General features: G+C 44.1%; 1 protein-coding gene across 1 annotated transcript in view; it reads right to left on the minus strand.

The window, feature by feature from the left end:
* HEBP1 (heme binding protein 1) overlaps positions 1-12189 on the minus strand; it is a 37481-nt gene that overhangs the window by 14797 nt on the left and 10495 nt on the right. The window contains exon 2 of the mRNA XM_027541382.1: positions 1026-1164. Within this exon, the coding sequence (XP_027397183.1) occupies positions 1026-1164 (139 nt within the window). The remainder of the gene's footprint in view (positions 1-1025; positions 1165-12189) is intronic.

Consider the following 12189-nt stretch of genomic DNA (forward strand, 5'->3'; position numbering starts at 1 on the left):
TATATCCTAAATATTAAATATTTTTTTTTCATCTTGTATACTGAACCATTTTGGGTTTGTACTGATTCTAAAGTGCAGGCCAAGTTAGAGAACTTAAGAGTTAAATGAAAAGTTGCTCAGTCGTGTCCGACTCTTTGTGACCCCATGGACTATACAGTCCATGGAATTCTCCAGGCCAGAATACTTGAGTGGGTAGTCTTTTCCTTCTCCAGGGGATCTTCCCAACCCAGGGATTGAACCTAGTCTCCCAGATTGTGGGTGGATTCTTTACCAGCTGAGCCACAAGGGAAGCCCTTAAGTGTTAAAGTCCTATTTAAATATGGTTTACATACAAACAGGTATACTGAAACTTCAGGCCTCTCATTTTATCACAAAAACAGGGAGGCAGCCAGCATGGACTACCAAGTCTTATTATTAGACCAAGCCACGTGGCTTGCAGGATCTTAGCTCCCTGACCAGGGATCAGATCTTGGACCCCAGCAGTGAGAGCACTGAGTACTAACCACTGGACTGCCAGGGAATCCCCATGGACTGTCAAGTGTTTCAGAAGGGGACTAAGAACTCTCAGGCTCTTTATTTGCCAGAACACAGCCAGGGACCAGCCACACTCATCACTCACTGATCTTCAGAACCCCGTAGAATCTGAGCTACTAGGGGCTGACGAGATTTTTGGCCTGGGGGCAGAGGTCTCGAGGCAGAGGCGGGCTTTGTTCTGAGGCCTGGCTTACCGCGGACACACCTTTCCCAGTTTACCAATCCAGAGATAAGCACTTCAAGACGAAAAAATAACAAATGGACGAACAAACGAAGCCTGTGTCTCAGACCCGGGAGAGAAGCATGAACTCAGTGCTCCTGAACCGGCATGACATCAGTGGGTCTCCCCAGAGCCCCCCTGCCCACACAGAACAGCAAGGTCACAGGACACTGAAACAGGCATCTTGGGTCCCTTCCTGTGCTTTCCATCGATGACGTGAGACTGCAGCACTGGCCTGGGTGACCAGAGCCCATCCTCCAGGGACACTCACCCTTATCATTGGAGCCTCCCACATACTTCATGACTTTCGGCATTGCCTCCCTCAGAGCCTCATCCACAGGCTTATCTGTCACTTCCACTGTGGCAAACTTCCCGCCTTCACAGGCCCTCTCCTCGTAGAAGACATCTCCCTGGAGGCAGAGAAGGCACAGCACTGAAGAGGTGGAAGGTAGCAACCTGTGATGACTTTCAAAGTGTTAGTCACTTAACACAAAGAGTAGTGTCCGACTCTTTGTGACCCAGTGGACTGTAGCCTCTGTCCAGGGAATCCTCCAGACAAGAAAACTGGTGTGGGCAGCCATTTCTTTCTCCAGGGGATCTTCCTGACTCAGAGATCGATCCTAGGTCTCCCACATTGCAGGCAGATTCTTTACCATCTGAGCCACCAGGGAAGCCCCTACAAGCAGTGAAAGTCCAGCTACAAGAGGCACAGACTGCTAAGGAACTTGCCATAATGAGCCTAACTCTGGTGACAGTGGGAGAGACAGGCCGGAGTATGAAGGCCCATAAGAAATAGACTCTGAGAGTTCTTACAGACCTACAGACAGCAGAGAGGGGACTGGTGCCAAGGAGGAAGGATTTGGGAGGGAGTGACAGGGCAGCCGATTGCTCGGGGCACAGGGGTGTCGCTTAGTGAGACGGGCTGGGAAGAGGAGTCACGTCTGGGAGTAGTGTGAACTGAATTACTCTGATTCTTCTTGAATTACAGCCCTGCTACTAGATTGAGGCTAGTCTTGGGGCCTCAGAGTTTTGTGGGATTGGCGTTGTATTGGTTTGTTTCACCCTTTGCCATATTGTAAAGCAGTGCCTTCAAACTTAAAAAGAAAATCACAATCCAGAACAAGAAATATTTTTTACATCATGCCTTATCAAGAACATGAAACAACTTCATATAATCAACATTCTCAGAGAAATAATAGAAGATATTACATCCCAAACCACCCAGAACAGCCCCAGAATGCTGTAAAAACCGAATGGTCTGAGATCAAAGAGCTCTGGGAAATTAAAAATATAACAGAGGTGAAAAAATTCGGTAGAAAGGTTGGAAGATAAAATTGAAGTAAATATTTTAGAAAGTCAAGTAAAAAGGCAAAGATGAGGAAAATAGAAAAGGAAAAGGATCAAGCCAAGAGATCCAACATCTGAATAATGAGAGATCTAGGAAAAGAGAGGACTTCCCAGGTGGCTCAGGGGTAAAGAATCTGCCGACCAATGCAGGAGACACAGGAGATCAGGATTTAATCTCTGGGTTGGGATGATGCCTGGAGGAGGAAATGGCAACCCACTCCAGTTTTCTTGCCGGGATAATTCCATGAACAGAGGAGCCTGGCATGCAACAGTCCACGGGGTCACAAATAGTTGGATATGAATACGCATGCACACAGGAAAAGAGAACACAAAATGGCAAAGGAAACAAACAACTACAATGACAATCCCACAAAACTCTGAGGCCCCAAGATAAGCCTCAATCTAGTAGAAGGACTTCACATTTTTCACTTTCATGCATTGGAGGAGGAAATGGCAACCCACTCCAGAATTCTTGCCTGGAGAATCCCAGGGACGGGGGAGCCTGGTGGGCTGCCGTCTATGGGGTCGCACAGAGTCAGATACGACTGAAGCGACTTAGCAGCAGCAGCAACAGCAGTAGCAGGACTGCCTTTCAAGAAGAATCAGAGTAGTTCTGTTCACACTGTACTCCCAGTCATGACTCCTCTTCCCAGCCCGGCTCACTAAGCACATCCCCTGAGAAATCAGCCGAACTGCCATTTCCTCTTCAAAACTTCCTCCTTGGCAGTGATCTCCTCCTGCATTGAGTCTCTGTGCTAATGTCGTTACCTTTACCCTACAGACCCACACAGCTCTCCTCCAGGCCTCTTCCTCCTCCTTGCCCTCTGACGTCTCATTATGATACTGGGCTTCCCTGGTGGCTCAACTGGTAAAGAACGTGCCTGCCAATGCAGGAGACATAAGACATCGGTTCAACCCTTCGGTTGGGAAGATCCCCTGGAGAAGGGAATGGCAACCCACTCCAGTATTCTTGCCTGCAGAATCCCATGGATAGAAGAGCCTGGAGGGCTACAGTCCATGGGGATGCAAAGAGTTAGACATGACCGAGCACACACACACAAACATGATATAATTTTGCATTCCCGAACATACAGTAAAGCAGTGCTTTCAAACTTAAAAAAACCCCACAATCCAGAACAAGAAATACATTTTCACATCATGTCCTATCATGGACATACATGTCTGAAGCAAAGTTTCACAAAATAACACTTTACCCTTATGGATTGGATGCATGATGATACATGCCTTTTCTTTTTTAAATTGGACTATAGTCAATTTACAATGTTGTGTTAGTTTCAAGTGTACAGCAAAATGATTCAGACACACACACATATATATATATATCCTTTTTCGACACTGAAATCAGATTCATTATATTCTTTGCAGCCAAAGATGGAGAAACTCTATACGGTCAGCAAAAACAAGACCGGGAAATGATTGTGGCTCAGATCATGAACTCCTTATTGCCAAATTCAGACTGAAATTGAAGAAAGTGGAGAAAACCACTAGACCATTCAGGCATGACCTAAATCAAATCTCATGACTATACAGTGGAAATGAGAAATAGATATGGGACTAGATCTGATACATAGAGTGGCTGATGAACTATGGACTGAGGTTCATGACATTGTACAGGAGACAGGGATCAAGACCATCCCCGTGGAAAAGAAATGCAAAAAAGCAAAATGGCTGTCTGAGGAGGCCTTACAAATAGCTGTGAAAGGAAGGGAAGCGAAAAGCAAAGGAGAAAAGGAAAGATATAAGCATCTGAATGCAGAGTTCCAAAGAATAGCAAGGAGAGATAAGAAACCCTTTCTCAGCGATCAGTGCAAAGGAATAAAGGAAAACAATAGAATGGGAAAGACTAGAGATCTCTTCAAGAAAATTAGAGATACCAAGGGAACATTTCATGCAAAGATGGGCACCATAAAGAACAGAAATGGTAGGGACCTAACAGAAGCAGAATATATTAAGAAGAGGTGGCAAGAATACACAGAAGAACTGTACAAAAAAGATCTTCATGACCCAGATAACCATGATGGTGTGATCACTCACCTAGAGAGCCAGACATCCTGGAATGTGAAGTCAAGTGGGCCTTAGGAAGCATCACTATGAACAAAGCTAGTGGAGGTGATGGAATTCCAGTTGAGCTATTCCAAATCCTGAAAGATGATGCTGTGAAAGTGCTGCACTCAATATGCCAGCAAATTTGGAAAACTCAGCAGTGGCCACAGGAAAAGTCAGTTTTCATTCCAATCCCAAAGAAAGGCAATGCCAAAGAATGCTCAAACTACCACACAATTGCACTCATCTCACACGCTAGTAAAGTGATGCTTAAAATTCTCCAAGCCAGGCTTCAGCAATACGTGATCCGTGAACTTCCAGATGTTCAAGCTGGTTTTAGAAAAGGCAGAGGAACCAGAGATCAAACTGCCAACATCTGCTGGATCATCGAAAAAGCAAGAGAGTTCCAGAAAAACACCTATTTCTGCTTTACTGACTATGCCAAAGTCTTTGACTGTGTGCATCACAAGAAACTGGAAAATTCTGAAAGAGATGGGAATACCAGACCATCTGACCTGCCTCCTGAGAAATCTGTATGCAGGTCAGGAAGCAACAGTTAGAACTGGACATGGAACAACAGACCGGTTCCAAACAGGAAAAGGAGTGCGTCAAAGCTGTATATTGTCACCCTGCTTATTTAACTTATATGCAGAGTACATCATGAGAAACCCTGGGCTGGAGGAAGCACAAGCTGGAATCAAGATTGCTGGGAGAAACATCAATAACCTCAGATATGCAGATGACACCACCCTTATGGCAGAAAGTGAAGAAGAACTTAAGACCCTCTTGATGAAAGTGAAAGAGAGTGAAAAAGTTGGCTTAAAGCTCACCATTCAGAAAACTAAGATCATGGCATCTGGTCCCATCACTTCATGGGAAATAGATGGGGAAAGAGTGGCAACAGTGTCAGACTTTATTTTTCTGGGCTCCAAAATCATTGCAGATGGTGACTGCAGCCATGAAATTAAAAGACGCTTACTCCTTGGAAGGAAAGTTAGGACTAACCTAGACGGCATATTAAAAAGCAGAGACGTTACTTTGCCAACAAAGGTCCGTCTAGTCAAGGCTATGGTTTTTCCAGTGGTCATGTATGGATGTGAGAGTTGGACTATAAAGAAAGATGAGCGCAGAAGAATTGATGCTTTTGAACTGTGGTGTTGGAGAAGACTCTTGAGAGTCCCTTGGACTGCTAGGAGATCCAACCAGTCCATCCTAAAGGAGATCAGTCCTGCGTGTTCATTGGAAGGACTGATGTTGAAACTGAAACGCCAATGCTTTGTCTATCTGATGTGACTCATTCGAAAAGACCCTGATGCTGGGAAAGATTGAGGGCAGGAGGAGAAGGGGACGACAGAGGATGAGATGGTTGGATGGCATCACTGACTCGATGGACATGGGGTTGGGTGGATCCGGGAGTTGGTGATGGACAGGGAGGCCTGGCGTGCTGCGGTTCATGGGGTCGAAAAGAGTCAGACATGACTTAGTGACTGAACAACAAAAACATACAGCTGCTAAGTGTTTGAAACTAGGAACCAGAATTTAAAGCCCCAGACTCTGGTCAAGGGGCTTCCCTGATAGCTCAGTTGGTAAAGGATCTGCCTGCAATACAGGAGACCCCAGTACAATTCCTGGGTTGGGAAGATCCACTGGAGAAGGCAAAGGCTACCCACTCCAGTATTCGGGCCTAGAGAATTCCATGGATTGTATAGTCCATGGGGTCACAAAGAGTCAGACATGACTGAGTGACTTTCACTTAGTGGTCTAACACTTGTCACAAGGCTGTATGCTCCATGGGGGATGAAGTGAGTGTTTTTCAGCCTCTCTGTTTAGGTACAGAGGTAGGTATTTCTGACCGACATTTGTAGGCCCGTGTCAAACTCAGATCAAGGGCATCAAAAGTCATACAATGCAGTTCCTTCTCTTGCAAATGGAGAAACCAATGACCAGCTCTCTCCAGTAAGAGCTGCAAGTGTGCTTACAAATCCAGCAGTTCATTTGCCTCTTATTACAAGCAAGCAGTCCACTGAATAGTTGGACAAACAGGTCCGGAGCTCAGCCAGGGCCTGGTTCAGTTGGGATGCATCAGCAGAGGGGTAACCAAAGCTGTGAATGAGGTTGTGTTGCCCAGGGAACATATACTTGTGCTGCTGTGTGCTTAGTCGTGTCTGACTCTATACAACCCCAAGAACTGCAGTCCTCCAGGATCCTCTGTCCATGGGATTCTCCAGGCAAGAACACTGGAGTGGGTTGCCATGTGCTCCTCCAGATCTTCCTGACCCAAAGATCGAATCCAAGTCTCCCGAGTCTCCTGCATTGCAGGCAGATTCTTTGCCACCTGCACCACCTGGGAAGCCCCAGGGAAGTATACAGAGCATTCTATATAAATTTATCACGTTCATGAATCCCCCACCTAAAAGCTGGCATTCACCAAGCTCTTTCCTGTGATGGCTCAGGCACCACTGAGTGTCTACTTACCTTACCAGCAATGCTAGAGCACCTCCTCATTGGCCTTCTGCTATTTTTGTCAATGTCTTGGTCATTCCAAAAGAGCCTCTGTACCCGCCTCTCCCTCTGCCTGGGGGATTCCCTTCCTTTCTCTGCGTGATGAACTCCTACTCATCCAACAGGTCTCAACCTAAAAAGTCACTTCCTCAGAGAGGATCCCAGTTTAAAACAGGTGCCCCATGATATTTTGCCTTTTGTTCTTGGAGTTCTCATGGCAAGAATACTGGAGTGGTTCGCCTTTTACACCTCCAATGGACCGTGTTTTTTCAGAACTCTTCATTATGACCTGTCTGTCTTGGGTGGCCCTGTACAGCATGGCTCATAGCTTCACTGAGTTATGCAAGCCCCTTCGCCATAACAAGGCTCTGATCCCTGAAGGGGATTCATCTCACTGAAAAAGACCCTGATGCTGAGAAAGACTGAGGGCAAAAGCAGAAGGTGGCGACAGAGGATGAGATGGTTAGATAGCATCAATGACTCAATGGACATGAATCTGAGCAAACTCTGGGAGATGGTGAAGGACAGGGAAGCCTGGCATGCTGCAGGCTGTGGGGTCACAAAGAGTCCAACATGACTTGGCAACTGAGCAACACTGGAATATAATTACAATGGAAATTGTAATGGAATAATAACATGTTTAATTTCTACTGGCAACCATAAGCCCCATGGGGTCAGGGACTGTCTGCATTGTTTACCACTGTTATTATCTCTCAGCATCAAGGACCATGTCTTTAATATATAGCAGGATCTCTATAAGGATTTGTGGACAAGGAGGCTGTGGGGGGTGAAACCTGGCTTTACTCTAATGACAAGGAATTCAGCAACCATACATGGCTGGAGAGAGGAGCACTTAGCCTAATTGTATGTGTCTTGGAAGAAGGCTGCATCACACTGTCTGAAGGAGGTTCTCTAACAGGTACCCGCTGTTTTCACAGCATCCGTGTCTACAACTTCTCACCTGAACTGCTGGATCACTACGAAAATTCAGGTTTGAGAGATGGATATTGTCCAACTATTCTGGTTCTCCAGGGAGCTGAATTTAAATAGGTTCTCTCTATTTCTGCAGAAAATAAAGCACCTAATTTAACACTGTCAGCACATTTGATTCTTCAAATTTAACACCTTCAGTGCATTTCCTTGCTACATGGAACAAAATAATGACCCTTCCTGGCCCCACATTCAGCTAGCTCATGCTCCCAGTTACTAGATGAGGATTTCAGCCAGTGGCCACAAACACCAGTTTTCAACATTCAGTGGGAACCACAGTCAAGTCCCAGACAGAGATGTTGAAAGAATGCCTCTTGCTATGAGATCTGCAAGGTCCTTTGCAAGGCTGGTTTTTCCCCTTGCCACTTTGTCAGGGAATGTTTAACAGGAGGATTCCTACGTGCTGTTTCTCATAAATCCTCTGTTCCTTATCAGTTTCTGTTGTCAGAAACTAGTGGAACAGCAAGCTGCTCCCAGGACTGAGGTCATTATGTATGACAGGCCTGAATCTCCTTCAGTAAACACTCTCTTTACGACAAAACTGCTTAGTCTCGATCCCCTTTCTTGAGATATAGATTGTCTCCTGACCTTGTGACCATTATTAATCCCTTGTTCCCTTGGTAATGGTTGCTATATGTTTGGTTTTCTGATCTTTATCATTGTGGAAAGAAATTTCTTGAACAACGGCCTATATATACTCACAGAAAGATCATTAAAGCACCTTTGCTCCATCAGAGTTTGGGTCCCCGTGTCTTTCTTTCTTTCTTCCTTTCTCTCTCTCCCTCCCTCCAGCTCTCTTTCACTTTCTTATCGTCAACTCTGGACCACCAGGTTCTGGTCCATTGAAGGACCCCAACAAGAAGCGCCCAGAACAGGGACACTGGCATACGTGGCATTTCGGACAGAGTGACTCCAGGCTTACTGAGGTCAGGACCTATTGAGGTCGGTAAGTACTAAGACATGGGTCAAATGGCTAGAAAGCCCCATCATTTCTCTGCTTTACTTCACCATTTGTTTAAAGCTCACGGACTTTTGGTTCATGCCAATGAATAGAGGCTTGCTTTCAAACAGTGGTTAAATGTAATCCTTGGTTCCCTGATAGGGGCATTTTGATTTACAAATTTGGCACCAAGTCAAAGAAAATGTTGAACGAGTCACCAGGCAGGAAAAAAATATTCCAGTTGATTTCTGGCCCCTATGGGCTCAAATTAAAGCTATAATTCTGCCATTTCAAGGTAAATTCTAGCCTTCACGATATTTGACAACAGACAGAACACTAATTGCATGAATATGAATTAGATGATGAAACTTTACAAAAGGCCCAATTAGAACAACATAAAATATTTCAAAAGTTTCCTCCTAGCCCTGCCCCGGCTGCTCCAAATGCTCCTCCTCTGCCAGCAGGCACGAATCCAGAAGTCTTTCCTTTTTTAGAACCTAATGATTCTAATAACGACTCTCCTAAGACGTTTTTTGACACCAAAACTGGCAATGCTCGAGCTGGCACTCCCCAAAACCAAATTATTTTTGAAATGTTAACTGGCACTAGACAATTTGATACCATAGAAGCTCAAACACAGTGCCCTCCCTTATTGCATCAACAAAAACAGTAGCCTTTGAAGCTTGGGATCGAATTACTCCTCAAGGAGAACCTACAGGTAGCTACACTAAAATATTACAAGGACTTAATGAAAGTTACGCTGATTTTTTAGCTAGATTAGAAACTGCTATTTCCCGTACTGTAATCGGAGAAGAAACCAAAAAACAGCTAGAGAAATTACTTGCTTATGAAAATACAAATCAGAAATGTCAAAAAGCTATCTTTCCAATTCATGAGACTGGGACTATTAATGATTATTTGAAGGCTTGTTGCAATCTAAGATCAGGAACTCAAAAGATGCAAATGCTAGCTGAGACAATGGCTGCTACCTTTAGAAAGGAAAATGAAAGATGCTTTACATGTGGAGATAAATACCACTTAAAAAGGGACTGCCCTAAGAAGGCTAATAAAAAACCTACAAAAATTTGCCCTTGCTGCCATAGAGGAGTGCATTGGGCCAAAGATTGTAAATCTAAATTTGATATTGAAAGAAAACCTATTCCAGGAAACTACAGGCAGGGGACCCCCCAGGTCCCCTTCAACAAAAACCAGGGGCAAATTCTATCTTTTCCCTCAAACCCTCAACATCACTGCTGTTGATATACCAGCCTTAAATGACTTTTTCCTTTACCCTCAAGCAGTCCCTTCTAAAATACCTACCGGACTTTTTGGACCCCTGCCCCCACAAACCTTCAGCCTTTTACTTGGCCAGTCTAGTTTGACTTCTAAAAGAATTACTATTCACCCTGGAATAATTGATTCAGATTACAAAGGGCAGATTCAAATTATGATGTCATTGCAGATTCTATGAAAATTCAAAAAGGGGGACAAAATTGCTCAATTACTTCTTTTACCTTACATTTCTATTAACTCCTCTAAAAATATACAGACAGGCAGATTCGGCAGTGGAGATCAAAAACAATCCTTATGGACATCATTGGTATCTGAATATGCCCAATATGCCCAAAGATTTTCTGGTCTTCTCAAACACTGGATCTAATATTAATATTACTATTATTTCCAAACACTTATGGCCCAAATCCTGGCCTATACAAAAAATCTTTTGCCAAACTGCAGGAATTTCTCAAACCAAAGAACAAGAAATTTATCAAAATGTTCAAATCTACCCATATGAAGGACCAAAAGGCCAGCCTGCAACATTAAGATCTTATGTAATAGATGTACCCCTTAATCTAACAGAAAGAGACTTATGCAATGACAAACTCAGATATACATTCCACATTTTTCCTAAGGGCCACTGCTCATTTAACAAATAAAGCAATTATTAAAATAACTTGGAAGAATGAAGAACCTATTTGGACACAGCAATAGCCCCTTACGAAAGAAAAATTACAGTCTACTAAAGAACTTCAGTTCAGTTCAGTTCAGTTCAGTCACTCAGTCATGTCCGACTCTTTGCAACCCCATGAACTGCACCACGCCAGGCCTCCCTGTCCATCACCAACTCCCAGAGTTCACTCAAACTCATGTCTATCGAGTCGGTGATGCCATCCAGCCATCTTATCCTCTGTCACCCCCTTCTCCTCCTGCCCCCAATCCCTCCCAGCATCAGAGTCTTTTCTAATGAGTCAACTCTTCGCATGAGGTGGCCAAAGTATTGGAGTTTCAGCTTTAGCATCAGTCCTTCCAAAGAACACCCAGGACTGATCTCCTTTAGAATAGACTGGTTGGATCTCCCTGCAGTCCAGGGGACTCTCAAGAGTCTTCTCCAACACCACAGTTCAAAAGCATCAATTCTTCGGTGCTCAGCTTTCTTCACAGTCCAACTCTCACATCCATACATGACAACAGGAAAAACTATAGCCTTGACTAGATGGACCTTTGTTGGCAAAGTAATGTCTCTGCTTTTGAATATGCTATCTAGGTTGGTCCTAACTTTCCTTCCAAGGAGTAAGCGTCTTTTAATTTCATGGCTGCAATCACCATCTGCAGTGATTTAGGAGCCCAGAAAAATAAAGTCAGTCACTGTTTCCACTGTTTCCCCATCTATTTCCCATGAAGTGATGGGACCAGATGCCATGATCTTCATTTTCTGAATGTTGAGCTTTAAGCCAACTTTTTCACTCTCCTCTTTCACTTTCATCAAGAGGCTTTATAGTTCCTCTTCACTTTCTGCCATAAGGGTGGTGTCATCTGCGTATCTGAGGTGATTGATATTTCTCTCAGCAATATTGATTCCAGCTTGTGCTTCTTCCAGCCCAGGGTTTCTCATGATGTACTCTGCATAGAGGTTAAATAAGCAGGGTGACAATATACAACCTTGATGTACTCCTTTTCCTATTTGGAACCAGTCTGTTGTTCCATGTCCAGTTCTAACTGTTGCTTCCTGACCTGCATACAGGTTTCTCAAGAGGCAGGTCAGGTGGTCTGGTATTCCCATCTCTTTCAGAATTTTCCATAGTTTCTTGTGATCCACATAGTCAAAGGCTTTGGCATAGTCAATAAAGCAGAAATAGATGTTTTTCTGGAACTCTCTTGCTTTTTTGATGATCCAGTGGATGTTGGAAATTTGATCTCTGGTTCCTCTGCCTTTTATAAAACCAGCTTGAATATCTGGAAGTTCATGGTTCACGTATTGCTAAAGCCTGGCTTGGAGAATTTTGAACATTACTTTACTAGCGTGTGGGATGAGTGCGATTGTGTGGTAGTTTAAGCATTCTTTGGCATTGCCTTTCTTTGGGATTGGAATGAAACTGACTTTTCCAGTCCTGTGGCCACTGCTGAGTTTTCCAAATTTGCTGGCATATTGAGTACAGCACTTTCACAGCATCATCTTTCAGGATTTGAAATAGCTCCACTGGAATTCCATCACCTCCACTAGCTTTGTCGTAGTGATGCTTTCTAAGGCCTACTTGACTTCACATTCCAGGATGTCTGGCTCTAGGTTAGTGATCACACCATCATGATTATC

Source organism: Bos indicus x Bos taurus, chromosome 5, assembly GCF_003369695.1.
Source record: "Bos indicus x Bos taurus breed Angus x Brahman F1 hybrid chromosome 5, Bos_hybrid_MaternalHap_v2.0, whole genome shotgun sequence".
NCBI classification, from domain to species: Eukaryota; Metazoa; Chordata; class Mammalia; order Artiodactyla; family Bovidae; genus Bos; species Bos indicus x Bos taurus.